This window comes from Bombina bombina, chromosome 1 (genome assembly GCF_027579735.1).
Source record: "Bombina bombina isolate aBomBom1 chromosome 1, aBomBom1.pri, whole genome shotgun sequence".
NCBI classification, from domain to species: Eukaryota; Metazoa; Chordata; class Amphibia; order Anura; family Bombinatoridae; genus Bombina; species Bombina bombina.
Window position 1 is genome coordinate 915,320,029 of NC_069499.1, and position 23,457 is coordinate 915,343,485.

The 23,457-nt window shown below is 38.2% G+C and overlaps 1 protein-coding gene across 1 annotated transcript in view; it reads left to right on the forward strand.

The window, feature by feature from the left end:
• The window catches only part of CMTM3 (CKLF like MARVEL transmembrane domain containing 3), a 117,728-nt gene that overhangs the window by 57,569 nt on the left and 36,702 nt on the right, over positions 1-23,457 (forward strand). Inside the window, exon 4 of the mRNA XM_053698396.1 lies at positions 15,793-15,913. Coding sequence (XP_053554371.1) covers positions 15,793-15,913 — 121 coding nt within the window. The remainder of the gene's footprint in view (positions 1-15,792; positions 15,914-23,457) is intronic.

Genomic DNA, 23,457 nt, shown 5'->3' on the forward strand with positions numbered 1-23,457 from the left:
TGTTAGAGTAAAATTAATATTTTTAAAACAAATAAAAAACTAGAACAGATCCCTTGTGACTTTTTTCAAATAGAAGTTGTTTATAAACTTAGACCTTAGGGGTTTTGGCCTTGAAGGAAATTTGATCACTTGAGTTGTCAAACACCAGGACCCCCCCCTTAAAAAAATGTTTGACAAATAATGATCCTTCTTTGTGCCTGGGCTGGTAAATATAATTAATGACTGCCGTCTTTAGAAAAAGGCTCTATACATTGTTAGAGAATATGCAAACACCTTGGTCTAAGTTTTATTCAAAAGAAAACTGATTAAAGAAAGTCTCAGTTTTTCTGGCATTATTGTTTTTGGCCTAGCAGTAGGTGGGGGTGATCAGACTTGCAGTTACTGTCATAGTCATCCATATGCCAAATCTGACTTCAGATTGAACCCCACTACATGCAGCACCTAAGCATTATATTCTTATCTTTAATTAGACCCATTAACCTAAAGCCCATCAATTGTGTGACAAATTAAAATTCATATGAGACCCCCCAACCTGATTGCCCATCAGCCAGAAGCTTCCAATCTCAAACCAGTCCTGATTAAGTTACCATTTTTTTTTAAATATAGATTTTACTAGACAGCCAGTTGAAATACCAAACTATCCCATTCATACTGGACAGCTGGTTACTAGGGTTAGGCGAATGTTTTTAAAAATTTAAAATGAATTTTGATACATTCGTTTGTTCAAATCAAATTATCTAATGTTTATATAACATTCTAACATTCTATTTTTGAATTTTTCAATAAAATTCGAAAATATTTGTTTGAATTATAGAATGTTTAGCTATGTATTCATTCAGTTTCGAAATGTAATATTATAATGTTACATTCGAATTCAAATGTCACATTCAAATTCGAAATAGTATTTCTAGTCTAATACTGTGTGTTTTAAATGTAATATTCAAATTCAAATGTGACATTTGAATTAGAATGTCACATTCAAATTCAAAATAGTATTTCTAGTCTACTATTGTGTTTTATAATTGTAATATTTGAATTCGAATGTGACATTCGAATGTCACATTTGAATTTGAATGTCACATTCCAATTCAAATGTGACATTCGAATTCGAATGTCACATTTCGAATATGAAAGTGACATTCGAAAACTGTAAATAACATTTGATAATAGAATTTTTAAGAATATTCGTTCATATCAACATTCTATTATGTAAATCAAATTTCTTCAATAACATTCGTTCTAACATTCAAATTCGAATATAAACACATTCACCCATCCCTACTGGTTACCTTACTAATTTGTAAATGGTTACACAAAAAAATCTGGTTTAAAAGAAAAAAAGACAAGTGCCAAGTGTAGGCTAAAAAAGATCAAATCACCCAGACTTAAAAGTTTTTCCCCAAATGTAGACAATCTAACTGTATCTAATTGTAATTTAGCCTTCTGTTGTTGTACCAGGAACCACTCCTGCTCTCCTGTGTCCCTGTGTACAGTACATTATCAAAAATTTTGTAGGGGCCCCAGAAATTTTGAAGCAATGCCCATTTTAAGAAGCACGACTGAGACGGTAAAATCAAAACTAAACTTTTTTGATTCAAATAGAACATTAATTTTTAAACAACTAGCTAGTTCAAGCTAGCTGTGACACAAAATTCTAGGACTTCTTTAGAAATTCATCTTTGGATCCTTATGGGTATAAACAGGTGACAGCACAAGTAATATATGGTCCACGGTTAGGGATAAATCAACAAACTTCTATTATAGGGATTGCACAGTAAAAATTAAATTTCATGATTTAAACAGGTTATGTAATTTTACAATTTTTTAATTTACTGTTATTTATTTTGCTTCGTTCTCTTGGTATCCCTTCTAGCTAGTAACCAGTAGTGCATTGCTGTCCCTTCACCAAAGGATACAGAGTAAATAAAACACATTTGATAATAGAAGTAAAATGGAAAGTTGTTTAAAATTATAATCCTCTATCTTAATCATAAAAGAAAAAAATTGTGTTTCATGTCCTTTTAACTCCCTAACGTCTTATATACAAATAACCAAATTAATCAAAGTCATTTTAAAAACCCAGAGATATGTTGGTGGGTCCACAGAGGTTTGGAAATGGAGAGACCTTTGCAGTATTAGGATCTCTTATGGTAGTCTTCTGCACTTAACCCCTTAGTGACCACAGCACTTTTCTATTTGTTGACCGTTTAGGACCAGAGCTGTTTTTACATTTCTGCGGTGTTTGTGTTTAGCTGTACTTTTCCTCTTACTCATTTACTGTACCCACACATATTATATAGCGTTTTTCTCGCCACTAAATGGACTTTCTAAATATACCATTATTTTCATCATATCTTATAATTTACTATAAAAAAAATATAAAATATGATCGAAAATTGGGAAAAAACACACTTTTTCTAACTTTGACCCCCAAAATCTGTTACACATCTACAACCACCAAAAAACACCCATGCTAAATAGTTTCAAAATTTTGTCCTGAGTTTAGAAATATCCAATGTTTACATGTTCTTTGCAAGTTATAGGGCAATAAGTACAAGTAGCACTTTGCTATTTCCATTTTTTTTTCAATATTAGCGAAAGTTACATTGTGACACTGATATCTGTCAGGAATCCCTAAATGACCCTTCACATTTATATATTTTTTAGTAGACAACCCAAAGTATTGATCAATTTTGGTATATTTCATGCCACCATTTCACTACCAAATGCGATCAAATAATAAAAATTGTTAATTTCTTCACAAACTTTTTCACAAACTTTAGGTTTCTCACTGAAATTATTTACAAACAGCTTGTGCAATTATGGCACACATGATTGTAAATGCTTTTCTGGGATCCCCGTTGTTGAGAAATAGCAGACATATATGACATTGGCATTGCTTTTTGGTAATTAGAAGGCCGCTAAATGCCACTGCGCACCACACGTGTATTATGCCCAGCAGTGAAGGTGTTAATTAGGGAGCTTGTAGAAAGCTTGTAGGGTTAATTTTAGCTTTAGTGTAGACATCAGCCTCCCACCTGACACATCCCACCCCCTGATCCCTCCCAAACAGCTCTCTTTCCTCCCCCACCCCAGAAAGTCTGCTAGTACTCACATTAAAGAATTATTTTTTAATTAATTGATGTTTTTCCCCAGCGATGGGCTGCCCACCCGCCTCCCTGCAATGGCTCCCACCCACCAACGATTGGCACCATCGCTGGCCGATGCAGAGAGGGCTACAGAGTGGCCCCCTCTGCATCAGTGGGTAAAAAAAAAGATATTGTAGTGATTCCTCAATATCGCAGCATCACTGCAATAGCTTGAAAGTGGCTGGAAGCGATCACGATTGCTTCCACCGCTTGAAACCCCAGAGGACTTGCAAGGCACGTCCTCGGTCGTTAAAGGGATACTAAACCCACATTTTTTCTTTCACGATTCTGATAAAGCATGCAATTTTAAGCAACTTTAAAATTTTTCTTCATTCTCTTGGTATCTTTATTTGAAAAAGCAGGAATAAAAGCTTTGGAGCTGGCCCATTTTAGGTTAAGAACCTGGGTTGCTCCTGCTGATTGGATGGCTAAATGTAGTCACCAATCAGCAAGAATTCTAGTGGTCCCCCCTCAAGGGAAACAAGGTCTTAAGCAATGGTAACTTGTGTGGATTGTGCGATAGTGGATTCAGTACTTACCCCCAATCTTCACGGCTTACAAACCTGGCACGGTGAACATGAGTAGTAGTGCCCTGTGTGTGACTGGATTACCCCAGTGGCCGTGGGTCCATGCGCTTTAGCTTGGAGCCTCCTCGCTCGACAAGCCCGCTTCCCCGCACGCCGCCTGTTTCACACTCCTAGCGGCACTCGAATATGACGTCACTACCAGGTGCCGACTTACGTGGGGGGCAAGGGGATTCCCGGTCCTCCGATATTGGTCTCACTGACCTCCTCTCGGTCACCTCGTACAAATCCTGGCAGGTAAATCCACAGGGTCTGGGAAACAAATGGTCTGCAAGTCCAGAAATCGGCTCAAATGCAAATATTTAGAAGAAAAGTCCGGAGCCGCAGCAATAAACTATAGAGTTTTTATTTAACAATAAAACAGGTCTGGTAACAGATAGATACTGACATGCCCTTCAGTTATATGATAAGCTTACGCGTTTCGGCATTATCGCCGTATTCATAGCTTCTTGAGAGCTATGAATACGGCGATAATGCCGAAACGCGTAAGCTTATCATATAACTGAAGGGCATGTCAGTATCTATCTGTTACCAGACCTGTTTTATTGTTAAATAAAAACTCTATAGTTTATTGCTGCGGCTCCGGACTTTTCTTCTAAACCAATCAGCAAGCCCTATCCAGGGTACTGAACCACAAATAGGCTGGCTCCAAAGCTTTCATTCCTGCTTTTTCAAATGAAGATACCAAGAGAACGAAGAAAAATTGATAATAGGAGTAAATTAGCACATGCAATTTTAAGCAACTTTCTATCTGAATCATGAAGGAAAATTTGGGTTTACTTTCCCTTTAACAATAAAAGCTCATGCTACCATATTACAAATAGGTAGAAGCAGAACCAAGAAAGCCATGAATTTGAGATTTGTATAGCAGAAATGTCCTATAGACTTCTGGGAAGTTTCTGCGTACTTCACATGAAATTAAGGTGTTTATCTAGCAGTAATTTTTATACAAATCAACAAGGCAATAAAGTGTTTTACTAATGCTAAAATATTTCTACTGCTTACCCTGGTGTATCTAGGGCCCGATACGATATGCAGCGTTGCCCGCAAAAGCCGGCGACGCCGAAATTTGCGTTGGTTTGGTATCCTATATACGGCGTAACCTAGAAGTTACGCCCGTATATTTCTGCCTTCGCCCGTAGTTTTTTGGGCCATAGGCAGGTATACCAAACCAGCGCAGTTTGGTATCCAATATACAGCGTAAGGACTTACGTGGCGAAAATTGAGAAATCTTACTCCATTTTCACCTCGCCACAAAATGCAGCCGTAGTAAGCCTTACACTGTCTATTGGAGCCCCGTAACTCCCTAAACTACCTGCAAAATAAACCTAACACCTAACGCATGCGCAATGTCTATCTAGCCGCCAGGGATAGGTACGGACCAAGGCTGTGGCGGACATTTTCCAAAGTACAAACGATAGTGAAGGACACCAAGGTACATTTCAAATTAAAAACATCAAAAAATACTCTCTTTACAGAGAGGGTAGTGGATACATGGTGAAATAGCCACCCAGCAGAAGTGGTAGAGACAGTGAAGAACATGCATGGGATAGGCATAAGGTTATGCTAGATATAAGATAAGGCCAGGAACTAATGGAAGTATTCAAAAAATTGGGCAGACTAGATAGGCCGAATGGTTCCCATCTGCCGACATATTCTATGTTTCTATAAATCAGGAAAGCGACACTTTGCTGTCAAATGGGCTGCACATTGGACACCCCTGATCGAGTTCCACAAGTAAAAATTACTCAACTAATCAAACAAGTTTAAATAATATTTATATAAAGACTGCTTGTAGTATTACCTTTTATTATTTTTTTGGTTACATTGAGAACCTGCAACTCCTGACCAAACCCACCCACCTTGATGTTAATTGCATGATCATCACTTACTTCGTTACGTAAGGTTTGTCAGAGTAGGCAGCGGTCTTCTACACACAGACACCAGCACCATGCTACCACACAGATCAAGGAATTGGGATAGGTCACGACTCACAGTTAGTTGACTTCAGGCAGCTTGCTTCTATCCTCACTTTCCGCCTACTAAGCGTGGCACGGCTTGGGTCAAGGAGGACCAGCATTCATCTGTCCTACGCCTCCCTCCCCTCCACAAAACGGGTGGCGGGACACTGCAAGGGCCAGTCACGGACACCAGTGTCCGTGTACGGACACCTTGCCTATCCCTGTCCCCCGCCGCAATCTCTAATAAAGTATTTAACCCCTAAACCGCCGCACACGGACCCCGCCGCCACCTACATTAAAAGTATAACCCCCTAATGTGATCCCCCTACACCGTCGCAAGCTACATTACATACCCCCTAATGTGAGTCCCTTACACCGCCGCCATCTACCTTATCTACCCCCTAAAGTGAGCCCCTACCCCGCCGCCATCTATCTTACCTACCCCCTAAAGTGAGCCCCTACCCCGCCGACATCTATCTTACCTACCCCCTAAAGTGAGCCCCTTACACCGCCGCCATCTATTTTAAAAATATTAACCCCTAATTTAATCCCCCTACACCGCCGCCAGCTATATTAACTATATTAACCCTAATTATATTAGGGTTAATATAGTTATCATATTATATATATTAACTAGGTACAATAGCTATTAAATAGTTAATAACTATTTAATAGCTACCTAGTTAAAATAATTACAAATTTACCTGTAAAATAAATCCTAACCTAAGTTACAAATACACCTACACTATCAATAAATTAAATAAACTACAAATATCTAAACTAAAATACAATAAAATAATCTAAACTAAATTACAAAAAAAACAAACACTAAATTACAAAAAATAAAAAAAAATTACAAGATTTTTAAGCTAATTACACCTATTCTAAGCCCCCTAATAAAATAATAAAGCCCCCCAAAATAAAAAAATGTCCCTGCCCTATTCTAAATTAAAAAAGTTCAAAGCTCTTTTACCTTACCAGCCCTTAAAAGGGCCTTTTGCGGAGCATGCCCCAAAGAAAACAGCTCTTTTGCCTGTAAAGAAAAAACACAATACCACCCCCCAACATTACAACCCACCACCCACATACCCCTATTCTAAACCCACCCAAACCCCCCTTAAAAAAACCTAACACTACCCCCCTGAAGATCTCCCTACCTTGTCTTCACCCAGCCGGGCAGAACTCTTCATCCGATCCGGGCGATGTCCAATCAAGCGGCAGTGAAGTCTTCTTCCATCTGGGCGATGTCTTCAATCAAGCGGCAGTGAAGTCTTCTTCCATCCGGCGATGTCTTCTTCCATCCGGCAATGTCTTCTTCCATCCGGCGATGTCTTCAAGCAAAGCGGCATCTTCAATCTTCTTTCTTCGCTCCTCCGCCGCGGAGCATCCATCCGGCACGAAGACTAAACGAGGAATGAGGTACCTTTAAATGACGTCATCCAAGATGGCGTCCGTCGAATTCCGATTGGCTGATAGGATTCTATCAGCCAATTGGAATTAAGGTAGAAAAATCTGATTGGCTGATTGAATCAGCCAATCAGATTCAAGTTCAATGCGATTGGCTGAACCAATCAGCCAATCGGATTGAACTTGAATGGAGGTGGAGGTGCGAAGAAAGAAGATTGAAGATGCCGCTTTGCTTGAAGACATCGCCGGATGGAAGAAGACTTCACTGCCGCTTGATTGAAGACATCGCCCGGATGGAAGAAGACTTCACTGCCGCTTGATTGGACATCGCCCGGATCGGATGAAGAGTTCTGCCCGGCTGGGTGAAGACAAGGTAGGGAGATCTTCAGGGGGGTAGTGTAGGGGGGTAGAATAGGGGTATGTGGGTGGTGGGATGTAATGTTGGGGGGTGGTATTGTGTTTTTTCTTTACAGGCAAAAGAGCTGTTTTCTTTGGGGCATGCCCCGCAAAAGCCCCTTTTAAGGGCTGGTAAGGTAAAAGAGCTTTTTTATTAGGGGGCTTAGAATAGGTATAATTAGCTTAAAAATCTTGTAATATTTTTTTATTTTTTGTAATTTAGTGTTTGGTTTTTATGTAATTTAGTTTAGATTATTTTATTGTATTTTAGTTTAGATATTTGTAGTTTATTTAATTTATTGATAGTGTAGGTGTATTTGTAACTTAGGTTCGGATTTATTTTACAGGTAAATTGGTAATTATTTTAACTAGGTATCTATTAAATAGTTATTAACTATTTAATAGCTATTGTACCTAGTTAAAATAAATACCAAGTTACCTTAAAATAAATATAAACCCTAAAATAGCTACAATGTAATTATTAATTACATTGTAGCTATCTTAGGGTTTATTTTATAGGTAAGTCTTTAGATTTAATTAGGAATATTTTAATTAATAATATTAATATTAATTAGATCTATTTTAATAAGAATTTAGTTAGGGATGTTAGAGTTAGGGTTATTATACTTAATATATATATAATATAATAACGATATTAACTATATTAACCCTAATATAATTAGGGTTGATATAGTTAATATATATAATATAATAACTATATTAACTATATTAACCCTAATATAATTAGGGTTAATATAGTTAATATAGCTGGCGGCGGTGTAGGGGGATTAAATTAGGGGTTAATATTTTTAAAATAGATGGCGGCTGTGTAAGGGGCTCACTTTAGGGGGTAGGTAAGATAGATGGCGGCGGGGTAGGGGGCTCACTTTAGGGGGTAGGTAAGATAGATGGCGGCGGGGTAGGGGGCTCACTTTAGGGGGTAGGTAAGATAGATGGCGGCGGGGTAGGGGGCTCACTTTAGGGGGTAGGTAAGATAGATGGCGGCGGGGTAGGGGCTCACTTTAGGGGGTAGGTAAGGTAGATGGCGGGGGTGTAAGGGACTCACATTAGGGGGTATGTAATGTAGCTTGCGACGGTGTAGGGGGATCACATTAGGGGGTTATAGATTTAATATAGCTGGCGGCGGGGTCTGGGAGCGGCGGTTTAGGGGTTAATACATTTTTTATTATTAGGAGAGTGAGGGGGGATAGCGGTTAGAGGGTTAGACGTGTCGGGCTATGTTAGGGAGGCGTGTTAGACAGTACGGGAGATTTAATAACTTTAGTCAGGTTTTGTAGGCGCCGGCAGTTTCTAAAGTGCCGTAAGTCACTGGTGACTCCAGAAATTTGTGCTTATGCAGATTTCTGGACATCGCTGGTTTGTCAGACTTACGGCACTTTAGCCTCTGACGGTGCCGTATATAGGATAGCTCGAGTTGCGAGCTGAAACTGCGGGCGGCGGGGGTTCCCTCGCTTGCGCCGCAAACTACGCTCTTTATCGGATCGCGCCCCAAGTGTTCCCTCCCCATTGACCCCATCCTTACACAATCCTGATTTTTATAGTGGGAGTAGGTATAGTGTAGTAGGTTGGCCCAACTGTTATTAACAGATGACTTTCTTTCTTTTAACGGAATCCTCAAAACATATACAGTTATCTCAAATGCAGGAGCTAGGAAATGGATTCTTCTCTAATTGGCTGCAGTACCACCCCTTGGCACATTTTATTTCGACACATAGGTGTAAATACCAGTTAACCCGTATTCGCACCACCTTTGAAACATTATGCAGTACTACTGAACCACCTATACTATATCCCTTGTATATGCCTTACTGAATACACCCAAAGATAGTCAAATGCCATCATATACATAGACATGGCAAAAAAGAACTACCATTTTCACAAAAGAATGACATCAAATATTCCACCATACTGCTAAATTCTCTCACTTGGCCTCTATTTTGGAAAAAAATGATACATTGTTAATGAGACGGCACCTAACACCTCAAGGAATATTACATATATTTCCAAGAGCTTCAGACAAATGTTGGACGAGATGTAGAGAGGTTGCTACCCCTTATCCTATTCTATTATCAAATTGGCTTCATTCTTTTGATATCATTTGTTGAAGGAACAGCAATGCACTACTGGTTTCTAACTAAACACATGGTGAGCCAATGACAATCTGTATATTTATACAGCTACCAATCGGCAGCTAGAACCTAGGTTATTTGCTGCTCCTGAGCTTTCCTAGATAAACCTTTCAGCAAAGGATAACAAGAGAAGGAAATTAAATAATAGAAGTAAATTGGAAAGTTGTTTAAAATAGCATACTCTATCTAAATCACGAAAGACCATATTTGGGTTTCATGACCCTTTAAATACCCTTATGGGATGTGCCATAGCCTATTCCTAAACTCCCATCCAGACTGCATGTTAAACTTTTTCAAATTCTACTAAACAGTGCAAAGCAACTCATACCACGCTGTTGGAAGCAAGATACAATTCCCATTCTACAAGAGTAGATATCACAAACTCATCTCAACCTATCCTTAGAAAGATATTTTTATTGTTCAATCAATAAGCTAAACACTTCTAATGACACACACACAAGCGCATACTGAAATTCCCTTCTATTCCTTTCCATTAATACACTGGAACACTTTCCATGTGGAGGCCTCTAGTTATAGTCTTGAAAACTCATTGCTATAATTACTTATATCAATTAATCTTGGATAGATGAACAGCTACTGAGTATACCAGTGTTTTTCAACCAGTGTGCCGTGGCACACTAGTGTGCCGTGAGAGATCCTCAGGTGTGCCACGGCAGACTGACAACAGTGTGACATATTTTTTAAACTTTGCTTGTTTTTTACTCCCAGTGCAGGGGTAGTTTGTAGGAGGCATGGCATAACAGCACAATACATACAGTATGTGTATATATATATATATGCTGTATTAGGCTACAATGTGTGATTTTTTTTTAAATTTTGGGATGGTGGTGTGCCACAGGATTTTTTAATGTAAAAAAGTGTGCCACGGCAAAAAAAAGGTTAAAAATCACTGGAGTATACAATGCTGCATATACATATACAGTAAGCGAACCTCCACTTAGTTTCTTACCAGTTTTCCTTCCTATTTTTTCTTTTTTTGCCTCCATCGTGTCTTCTCTCTTAAACATTTTAATTTAACTCATTTCAATTACAAGACCTACTTTACCTTTGGACCTACGCAATATAGAAATACTGATATTGTATTTGAAAATGGACTGCAAATGTTGCTCCACAGCTGAATCCACGGACTAATAGCTGCCATCATTTTATTTCACTGATCCTATTGTGGTTTTACCTTCATGTAAATTGTACACGTTTGTGATTTTCTTTTATTCTTTAATTGTTAAAACTAAAATTTTAAAATAAAATACAAAAATAATTAAACATAATTTTAATTGGAAAAAAATATTTCTTCTGCATTGTAGTTTACCTTAATATTATAAAATAATGGTTATAATTTGTTATGGCAAATGTTTGGCCTGTTGAAGACATCATGATGTGTTTAACAACAAGTCTTGGATTTCAGTTATAAATCTTCAGCTGTAGGATCATGATAAGTCCACAGAAAAAGAAAAAAACATCATAGATTTAATATGTCTCTCAGTAGGTTACTTATTGAAAAAGCAAATCTTTATTTGCATTAGCTGTTACTAGGCAGACATTGAAATGCACACAAACAAAATATTTTATTAAAATGAAAATGTTTCTTGTTTTTATTAATATTATAACTAAAATATGATCTCAAGCCTAATACAGTGTGTGTGTACGTGTGAAACCTATAGATATATAACATTTCTAATTATGATAAATCAGTTTCTTGTCAGTTGGAATTAGGAACAAACTTCCCAGAAGCCCTCAGGACTCCTCCTCTTTACGCCAGCTTTAGTTCACAAATAGTCATCCTAGACATATTTAATGAGAGAAAGGGGAACTTCCCCAAACGTGACTTGTGGAACAGATAAGACAGTCTACACACAGCAGCTGCAGAAAGATTTAAATAAAACCAGTATTTAAATCCCAGGTTTAATGGGACATGAAACCCAAAATGTTCTTTCATGATTAAGATTGATACATATGGTTCAGATAGCTAAAGCATGACATTTTAAACAAGTTTCTAATTTACTTCTGTTATCGATTTTTCTTTATTCTTGGTATCCTTTATTGAAGAAGTAGCAATGCATTACTGAGAACTAGCTGAACACAAGGGTAAGCCAATGATTAGAGGTATATATGTTCACTCACCAATCAGCAGCTAGCGCCTGAGAATACCTAGGTATGCTTTTAAAAAATGGATACCAAGAGAACGAAGCACATTAGATAATATAAGTAAATTGGAGAGTTGTTTAAAATTGTATGTTCTTTCTGAATCATGAAAGACATTTTGGGGTTTAATGTCCCTTTTAACGGGCTGCTGAAAAGAAAAAAAATCAGACACATTTTAGAAACAAGAGAAGACTTATGCACTATCTTCAAAATTATATATTGGGGGATTTTTTTTAGCACCTTATTTTAGACATACCCTATAAGTAAGTCTTCTTAGTATGTGATACATTTAAAACCAGTCATACTGTGCACCTCAGTCAACAACCTATATGGATCATCTCTAATATGACTAGGGCAGGGCTCCTTTAAACCACACTAATTAACTCTTTCAACAACATACACCTGGGAGTAACACTGACTACATATTGCAAAGCAGAAACATAAAAAAATTAATTCACAAATCCCAACTAAAATAGGCTGCGTCAGTTACAGAATTCAGCCACAATATACACACAAGAGAAAAGTTACCTGTTCCCAGTATAACAGTAAACACCTTGTAATTACAACACATTTCTGTTCTGTTGCTATAGAATTACATATCCACCAAGTCTTAATGTTTTTAAAACAAACTAACATCCTTATTACTGTACCATTTGCCTTATTTGGAGAAAACCTATCTGGGCTTTAGTCCACAGGCAACAAGACCATCAAGTGAGTATAAAACATTCTGTTTTCCAGTTGTTCAGTTCAAGTAAATTAGAGAAATATACACTGTGCAGCCACTTTATTAGGTACAGCCCTGCTGTGCACACCAAGGTTTGTTCCACTACATTGCACATCACGTGGCCACAGTTTTGGTATAAATAAGGCAGAACAACCTTCATACTATCAGTTAAGCATACAAACCGCAGCTAGAATGGGCAAGAGCAGTGATCTAATGGACTTTGAATGTGGCATGATAGTAGGTGCAAGATGTGCTGGACGTAGCGTATCTGAAACGGCAGTACTCCTGAACTTTTTGCGAATCACATCAGAATTAAACCTTGGTGTGGAAAAAAACATATCGCAATGCACCACTAGGCACACCTTTGTCACGGGTGGGCTAGAACACCCGGCGGCCACTTCGGGTGCCGTTTTTATCAGAGAAGACTCACGCCTTCTGTGGGCATAACAACACCAGCACTGGACCATCGAAGACTGGAAAAAGGTTGCTTGGTCTGATGAGTCGAAGTTCCTAGTGCGTGATGTTGATGGTAGGCTCCGAATTTGGCAGAAACAGCATGAATCCATGGACCCGTCATGTCTGATGAAACACTGCAAGGTGTTGGGGGTGGTGTTATGGTATGGGAAATGTTTTCCTGGCACACGTTGGGTCCATTGATACCCCTAGATTCACGCCTGAATGCCACAGCATACATAAACATCTTTGCTGACCAAGTGAATCCGTTCATGTTGACAGTTTATCCTCAGGCAGATGGTTACTTCTAGGAGGATAAAGCACCGGTGCACAATGCCTGCAACACCGTGGGATGGTTCCTGGAACATGACAATGACTTTTCTTTGCTGCAGTGGCCTGCTCAGTCCCCAGATCTCAATCCTATTGAACTTCTTTAGGATGAGCTGGAAAGGGTTATGGGCTGCAGGCCTACACTTCCGTCGAATCTCCAGGAGTTGTGTGACCCACTCATGTCTGCATGGTACACAATTTCCCCACAACATTTTCAGCATCTTGTTGAATCCATGCCTAGACAAATTCAGGCTGGTTTGAAGGCTAAAAGAGGTTTAACGCACTACTAGGTAGCTGTACCTAATAAAGTGGCTGCACAGTGTATGTAGCAGGGTTAGAGTTGAGAAGACAGCAGAGTGTTTTTATATTCTGAGCCCCAAGGCAGAACATACTGCGACATCGCAGAAAATGCAGAATGTCTGCAGAAAGGAGCACAGGTTTCTTTCATGCAATATCGCTTTATTTAATTTTCTGGCAGCATACCACCGGTGTTCTAACATTTTCCCGGACCCATAGGAATGCAGGACTGCGTCACATTCCTATGGGTCCGGGAAAATTTTAGAACACCGGCATACATTGTAACCTCTCCCCCAACCCCCCTCCCCTCAACACATAACCATGGCGTACTCCGTGGACTCAAAGTATCTGCTATGAGGTTGTAAGGTTCCATCTGTGCACCATGAAGGAAGTAAGGGAAGCGGTATAAAAAAAGTTAAAGCTCAGGATCATAATTATTTCTGGTTACCTGCAACTTGGAGTGGCGTCTGCAATAGCCTCCAAGGAGTGTAAGGCCACGGCAACTCTTTTCTTCCCCAATAAATAGTAGGTGGCACCCTGACAATCAAATTTAGTTTTGGTCATTCAGTTATAGTGATCCAAGGATAATGGCTTGTTTAAATTTGCTCGATAGCTGCAATTTGATTGTCAGGTTCTCACCTACTATTTATTGGGGAAGGAAAGAGTTGCCGTGGCCTTACACTCCTTGGAGGATATTGCAGACGCTACTCCAAGCTGCAGGTGTCCAGAAATAATTATGATCCTGAGCTTTAACTTTTTTTTTTATACTGGGAGACCCGCTTCTGTGACGTTAGTGTGGGAAGTCTGCAGCGTGAGCGTCCCGGCAACAGCCAAAGAACACCTTTGAAGCCGCTTCCCTTACTTCCTTCATGGTGCCCAGATAGAACCTTACAACCCCATAGCAGATGCTTTGAGTCCACGGACACCGTGTTTACATGTGTAGGTGCTCTGATGGTAATTTTAAAACAGGCATAGTCAAGTTGATAATGGAGTCAGTGTAAATGTTTGCTTGTTGTTGTTTTTTTTCTTTTAAGAAAACAAACCTAATGTTACACACACACATATATATATATATACACACACATACACACTATGGTTTACTCTTGAGTCTGATACATAATTCCCATAATGCCACATTCCAATATGTCTTTAGTGCTAATTTATTTTTAAGATATTTTAAAATACTTTTGGTGAATGTAATCATTACCATATTGGCATGTGTGTGTGTATATATATATATATATATATATATATATATATATATATATATATATATATATATATATATATATATATATATACATAAATTTTAAGAAAAACAAATGACAAATTCTACCCAGAGTGTGTGTGTGTGAGGCTTAAAGTGAGTATGTGTCTGTGTGTGAGGTTGTGTGTTTATTTCAAAATGACCTGCAGAAAGTTTTTCACTTAAAAAAATCCCATCGCAGAAAGAAAAAAAAAAGTTATTTTCAGAGCTAAATTACATAAAAAATGGGGCAAATAAAATTATATTGCAAAGTTGTTTCATTGTACATAACTAAACATTTTATATAAGGTGTTTACGGTTTCTTTAACTGAGGAATCTTAGAAAATTTTTGTCTGAAAGATGATCACAAACCCTTATTTCAAACCTTTATTTCCTTAGCAGCTACTCAGAAATATATCTGGGCTCTATACCTGAGTTTGAGAGTCTCCTTGTCATGAATAAGATTAAATGGACATTGTAAAAAATTGAGCAGCGTGTTACATATTGAAGGTTTAAGAACTGATGAGAGCCCCAGGGAAGATCCAGGAGATGCAAAGCCCAATATAAAATGTGTTTAAAATGTCTCATTTAACTCAGAGATCAGTACCGTTTGCACAAGCTGTATGTCCATCTTAAAGCATAGATAGGCTTGATTTAATTTAACATACTGTGAACTTGCTTGTCTATCACTCAAGCTTGTACATACTTACCAATCAACAGTTGAGTACAATCTAGGATTGACTCTTGGAGGCGAATAGGCCTATGTCTAATACAGTTTATATTGTGTAGGTTATTACAGTAGTAGTTGTATAGTTCTAAGTATATCGTAAAAATTCTAATATTTAAAGCAAATGTTTGACCTTGCATCTATGATTAAATATTGTAGTCTGATTGTTATCCAGTATTACATCTGTTTGTTTTTTTTTGTATAGGTTTTTGGATTTATTGCTACAATTGTGTTCGCCATAGATTTCTATGTGATCTTCAATGACTTGACTGCTTTCCTCAAGAAGGGAGATTCCACTGAAGATGCAGAACAAAGAAAGTCAGAAGGTATGTGCTCTGTTAAATACTATTTGCTTTTCTACTTGTGTAAATTAACTGGTGTGCACTACTCATAGATCACTATATAAAATTGTTCTGCCAGACCATTGTCAGGCCAATATTAACAGCTGAAATGCAGGCAGATAATTAATTTAAAGGGACATGAAACATATATTTTTTTCTCTTTTATGATTCAGACAGAGCATACAATTTAAAAAAACTTTCTAATGTATTTTCATTGTTCTCTTGGTATCTAGTTACACCTAAGTTGGCTGAGGAGCTGGGAGTAAAATAACAAATAAGAAAAAGGTGCCGCAATGGTGTAATATTGTCGCACTTTAGATCTAACAAATACAGTAAAGGTTTTCACAATTGAAGTGCCACTAGAATTGTGCAATGCTCGCAGTCTGGACCTTTTAAAGCATCCCGCTAGCCGTTCCCTCTGGTAGACAATGTCAGCGATAACTCGAGTTAATCAATTCACCCACTACGAACATGATCCTTGATCAGTTGTAGGATCCCTCAATGTAAAGTGGGAAAACCACTTGTGAAAGTTAAGATGCAGAGTGCCAGCTCAGTAAAATGTACCAAACACAGCTTCCAGACATAGACTATGCCAGGTGTTGTGAATAAAAGTTTGTATAGTGGTATAAAAGCAGCAAAGCTATTTATTAAAAGCTTATAATAAAAAACAATTACAACACGTTTCTTGGTCTATATGACAGTTTCATCAGGTGAATAAAAATCATATTACTACATATCATCCTTTTATACGACCCTCTTTTCTCCAAGCGCATGCGTGCAATACTCACTGACATCATCATGACATATCTCAACTCTCCGTTCAACCCAGACTGGTTCTAAAAATTTGAACCCACACGCTGGTGGTAAAAGGAGCTCAAACCGCACAAAAACTAAGTGAGCTAACAAACTCCCTCCTTCCAGAACAATGATGTTATTAAACAATTGTTAACAATTATCTAATAATCACACTCATAATAAATGAAGTCTTCGCCTAGTTAAAAAAAGATTTTCTATGAGGCGGGGCGTAGCCGTGCAGGTCCACGGCTGCAATGTAAAATAGCTCCGTAGCATTTCTTCATTACTTGGCATCTAAATGCACCATAACGCTACAAATCTTGACAACAAGATCTGTGACAACCTACATCGGAATACCGACAATATTTCAGAAGGGATTGATCAATTTAACAGCTCTAGATCATTCTTAGAGAAGAAGGACTTGCGACACGGGTGAGCGCCATATTGCCGGTCAGAACTGATACGCTAACTGTATGTAAGTCACTCGACTTCCCCACACTGACTACCGGACACTTTAACATAGCCAAGGAGCAACACTGGCAAATAAATAACAAGAAAGAGAATACAGGTTTTCTGTAATGTATAAACCCTTACCTAGCCGGAGCTGCTCACTCTTAATATTAAACTCGGCCACGTGGCTTTTCTGATAGCAACGCTAAAAGTTATATATGGTTTGATCGCCATTTCAGCATTACCTCTTACCCTCCTAACAATATATTAACAAGGCTAGGATACCTCAATACTGAAAAATCATACCCTAAACACTGAGAAGATATATCTTGGTCCGACTAAAAGAAGTATACAATGCAGCTCGCTATAATAACTCAGCAGGGAGGCTGCTTGATTTCAGACATACAGAGACCACTTTAGCAAGTCTTATACTCGAATGTCTTTTGGTTCTCTTTTTGCTTAGCGAATCTGGCAGGGATCTAATATTATAATTGGTTGTATGTTTTCCTAACCATTCTTTGTTAATGGCAACAAGGAGATCATCAAGATCAGGCAAAAAAGTGTCCAGTACAAAACCACACTCAGGGAGCTCCTTTTTTAAACCGACAACCATCACCACACTAACAAAACCTGAACTGCCTAACAACATATGAACTGCCAAGATGTAATTATCCAATCTCTACAATTAAAGGTCGAAGACCTAGACAATCGTAGTCGCCGCAGCAATCTGCGAATCAGAGGGATATCTGAAGACATCACCCAAGACAAGTTAGTCTCTCATTTATTACATTTCTTTCGGCACCTGGATCCTACCCTGGAGTTATCTGAAACAACACTGGAACGGGCCCACAGAGCCCTTAGACCGAAACCTACCGGACCTAGTCCGCCTAGAGATATTATCATGAAATTTGCTCACTTTACAGTAAAGGAGGCTATTTGGAAACAAGCACGAAGCCAAAAATCTATCTTATTTCTGGGCCATGAACTTCAAGTTTACCAAGACTTATGCCCGGTCACCATTGAGAAACGACGCTCTCTACGTTTCATCACCTCCATCTTACAGGAACATAAGATAAAATACCGTTGGGGCTTTTCTTTTAGTCTCCTGGTACACAAGGATGGTAAATCCATAATATACAAGGACTTGGAAGATTTAGATCATCTATCTAAAAGCCTCAATATTACTTTTTCAAGACCACAACCACAAAAGCCCTCAAAAGAAGATGGTCCTCATCATCCTTACCCTAAATCTCAAAGACCTGTGTGGACCAAGGTCACGGGACGGCGCAAGACAGACTCAATACATAAGTAAACTTCCTTAAGCCTTTTTTCCTTTTTTCTTGGTGGACTTACAGCAGCCCTTATACCAGACCCACACGAAAACCAGGTTGTATGTTTGTCTTTTGGACACCCCTCATATTGTTTAATGACTGTATCTGAACTTTCATATAGTCTAAAATAAGGAGATCACCTTTTATATCTCCATTACTCTTACTAAAATGCATAATCACAAGTGTAGATCTCTTTCATGTAAAGCTGATAAGTATAAACAATGCCTTAATGTTTTGATCTTTTTTGTTTCTTTCCCAATGTTCACAGTTATGTTATATTGATTGAAAGTTGAACGGTTTGGGCAGTAATACTGTATTATTATCTAAATGCGCTTTCTCAGAGCCACATATATAAACCCTAAAATACTAATTGTCCTAGAGTTAAAGGATAAATAAGTACTGTATTTGTTTCCCAGTTATTCTCTTTAATATCATTAGTTAACACAATAGCTCTTACTTTACTAATTTGTAGAGAACTTCTATTCATTTCAGATAACTTTAAATAAAGACATACCCACATGTTTCGATATATATTATACATTCTACCCTAGATGCCCATATTTTTAATTTTTAACAGGAATTTACTAGCTATTACCTAGCCGCAGGCCTAAAATTTGGGTCATATTGTAAACGTTCATCTACTTTAATTAAGCTCTTTAAAAAAAAAAAAAAAAAAGTTATGGTACATGGTTTAAGATATATGTTTTGTGTTTTCACTGCCATGGAGGAAGGAACGCACCCTCCACATTGTCACTCTTTATAAGTAATGTTATTGCTTAGCATTGTTTTGTTTTATTATGTCTCTTATTCTATTGGCATTATCAACATGCCAACACTTCCCTATTACTGCTTTTCTTCCCCTTTCCCTGCCACTAATTCTCTACGGCCGCAAAGCCGACACTTTATTAACTTACAAAGTTATCCTTATGCCTGATCATTCAGGTAGAAATACACCCTTGAATTCAATCCATATCCAAACTATAAATGCAAAAGGCTTAAACATCCCTTCAAAAAGATCTCAGGCTATATATGATTTTAATAAATGTAAATCAGACCTGATCTTTCTACAGGAAACACATTTCCTGAAAGGAAAAGAACCATGCACATTTACATATACATTTGGCACTCCCTTTTACGCCTCTCACCCCAAATCTAAAAAACACGGAGTTGCTATATTGATACGGAAAAACATCCCGTTTACTGCAATTAAAACCATTAGAGACAAAATGAGCAGATATATTATACTGGTAGGCCTGCTTTATGGCCGGCCGGTTACATTGGTTTCCATCTATACCCCCAATATTAAACAAGCTCATTTTTTCAAAACCGTATCTAAAGTCATCCTAGAACACCAAAAAGGAACACTTATACTCTGCGGAGATCTCAATATGCCCCTTGACCCATTATTAGATTGCTCCTCTAAGAATACCTCAGTCCCCTTATCCCAAATAACTCGCATACAGAAATGTTTGAGAACATTAACAGCAAAAGACTTATGGAGAAACCATCACCCTTTTAGAGAGGATTACACATTTTTTTCTTACCCTCATAAACAATACTCCAGAATTGATTATATTTTTACTGACGTGACAGGACTTTCACTTTTTACCTCTACCAGCATTACTCCCATAACATGGTCAGATCATGCGTCGGTTCTTGGAACCCTCACATGGCCATCTAAACCCATACATGATTACATATGGAAGCTAGATGACCTACTTTTAGCTGACTCCTCTGTTGCCCATCAAATATCTGAATTAATTCTAAATTATTTTACAAGTAACAACACTCCAGACGTGTCTCCACTCCATATATGGGAAGCACATAAATGTGTAATTCGGGGTGAATTAATTGCTATTAAAGCCTCAATTAATAAACAAAGAAGATTATTTCTAACAAATCAACTAGCTGTAATAGAAAATTTAGAAGCACGACATAAACTCAATCCTGATAGTCAGTCACTAATTACTGAACTTCAAACCGAAAAGCATAACTTAGCATCCTACTTAAATAAGGAACATAAAAGGCAAGCTCTTAGGTTACAGCAATTGAATTATGAAGGGCGAAACAAAGCAGGCCGATCTCTGGCACGACTTCTCAGAATTAAACAAAAGAAAAATTTTATTCTTAGTATTAACGATGATAACAACAAAACTCACTCATCCACTAAATCCATCTCCCGTACTTTTAGAGCATACTTTCAAAACCTCTATAATCTTCATCCCGACTCATCACTTAACACACCCTCACAGGATAGAAAATTAGATGACATTAATGCATACCTATCTGGTCTTAACTTACCCTGTCTGTCAACCAACCAACAAACACAACTTGAAGACCCCATATCAGCTGAGGAAATTAAATTAGCCATCAAGGATCTTCCAAATGGGAAGTCTCCGGGTCCGGATGGCTTTAACAACTGATACTATAAGGCATTCCAAGAGGAATTAATCCCCCAACTTGTTTCTTTATTTAACTATATCGATGACTCTAAACAATTTTCCCCCAATTCCCTTGAGGCCCACATCACCTTGCTCCCTAAACCCCAAAAACCCCTTACCCACCCGTCGCATTTTCGCCCAATATCATTAATAAATTCAGACGTGAAGATTTATGCAAAAATAATTGCAAATAGATTAAATTCAATTCTACCAGACCTAATCCATCAGGACCAAGTGGGCTTCGTCCCCAGAAGAGAGGCAAAAGACAACACGGTCAGGGCCCTCCATCTACTTCAATACATGCAGGATGGTAAGATCCCGGGTATACTTTTATCTATAGATGCGGAGAAGGCCTTTGACCGTGTTGGCTGGGACTTTCTAAGAGCCACCCTTCTCATACTGGGTCTAGGCCCAAAAATTATTAATAGGATTTTTTCTCTATACTCCCATCCAAACGCTAAGTTGCTAATTAATGGCACACTTTCCAAATCATTTACAATTACTTACGGCACCCGTCAAGGTTGCCCTCTATCCCCCCAATTATTTGCATGCTTTATAGAAACACTGGCAACAAAAATTAGACAACCCTTTAATTAGTGGTGTTCAGGTCGACACCCAAAAATATGTTATGTCCCTATTCGCGGATGACATTTTGTTTTCCATCACGGACCCAGAGACTTCGCTACCCAACTTATTGCAGGCATTTCAAACCTTTCAGACCCTGTCCAATTTCGCTATAAATACCTCAAAATCCGAAGTTTTGGGTATTAATTTAGACATCCCCACTACAGAAAGAGTCAAAGCCCTAACCCCCTTTACTTGGCAACCCCAATCCCTAAAATACCTAGGAACTATTTACCAATTCAAAAATCTATAATAAGAGACCTCTCCTCGTGGCTTTCCAAGAAATTGTCTTGGATGGTCAGGATAAACGTCCTAAAAATAAATATTTTCCCCAGACTTTTATATATTCTACAAACTTTACCAATCCCACTCCCTAAAAACTATATTTCTAATATCCAGAAGGCCTTTGGTGACTTTGTATGGCGCAAACGACCCCCCAGGATAAATAGTAAAACTATGCAAACTCCTAAACTCCAAGGAGGATTAGGCATTCCTAACCTAACCAAATACCGCCAGGCCATATACTTACAGAGAATTATAGATTGGTGCATTCATTACGAACATAAAAGATGGGTTCAGTTGGAACACTCCCTGTCCGGAGCAGAGCATCTGGGCAGGATGTGCTGGAGACTGGATCACTTGAAATCTACTTTAGAACCTAATTCGCCAATTATAGCAGAAACATTTAGAGTATGGGATACTATCTTAACAACACAACCTTTCATCTCATCTAGACCCTCTCCGTTAACCTCAATCTTAGACAATGGAGAGATAGTTTTGGGGATACAACTCCCCCGAGCAACCCCAAACTCATATTATAGAGATATCCCACTATACTTTTTAACGTCGAATGAAAAAATACTATCCCAATCAGACTTAATAACCAAGGGATACAATATTTTCCGAAATTGGTATGTCTATGCCCGAATACATCACTTTGTTACGACTCATAAACATACCAACAATATGGTCAGACCTCTAACTAATTTTGAACGCCTATGCGTTAGAACCCCTCCTATATCTCACACGTTGTCATCGATATACCAAATACTGACATACAACCTCCCTGGTTTTATACCCCCTTTTTTGGAAAGATGGGAGGAGGAGCTGGGGATAACGATACTACCACACACAAGCACCTTGATCTTTCAAAATGTTACAAAAACGTCGATCTCACTCTCCATGCAAGAGATTAATTTAAAAATAATACATAGATGGCACCTCTCCCCAGTTAAACTAAATCGACTATACCGTAAAAAATCTAAATACTGCTGGAGATGTGGCCATGGGCACGGAAATTTAGCCCACATGTGGTGGTGGTGTAACGTAGTCCAAAATTATTGGAGACAAATTATTGGAGAGATAGAAAAAATACTTGAGACCCAATTTCCCCTAGACCCTACAATATGGCTGTTGAGTAAACCTCCCAAAATTAAACTTAAATATGAACTAAAACTTTTCTATATAATGACTAACAGTGCGAGATATTTATTAGCCAAAAACTGGAAAAATACAGAGGCTCCTACCTTACAACTCTGGATTACCAGAGTTACCGAATTCCTTGAACTGGAAGAATATTACTATATTAAATTTGCCAAAATGGATGTTTACGCAGAAATGACCTCCCTCTGGGAGCAATACCTTAAGAAGTAAATTATGGTCCTTTTTTAGAATAATATATACCAAACTCAACTCAATATATCCTCTTGCAACATTCTCTCCATAATAGGGTGTATACACAATTCTTATATAGAATTTTTTTAAATAATCAGACCGTGAACTCCACAAATGAGAGAGGTCAACAGGCTCACCTCTTCTTGTCTCTCCCCCTCCTCTTTTTCTTTCCTATCTCTCCTTTTTTTTTTCTAAAATTACTTTCTCGTTTATA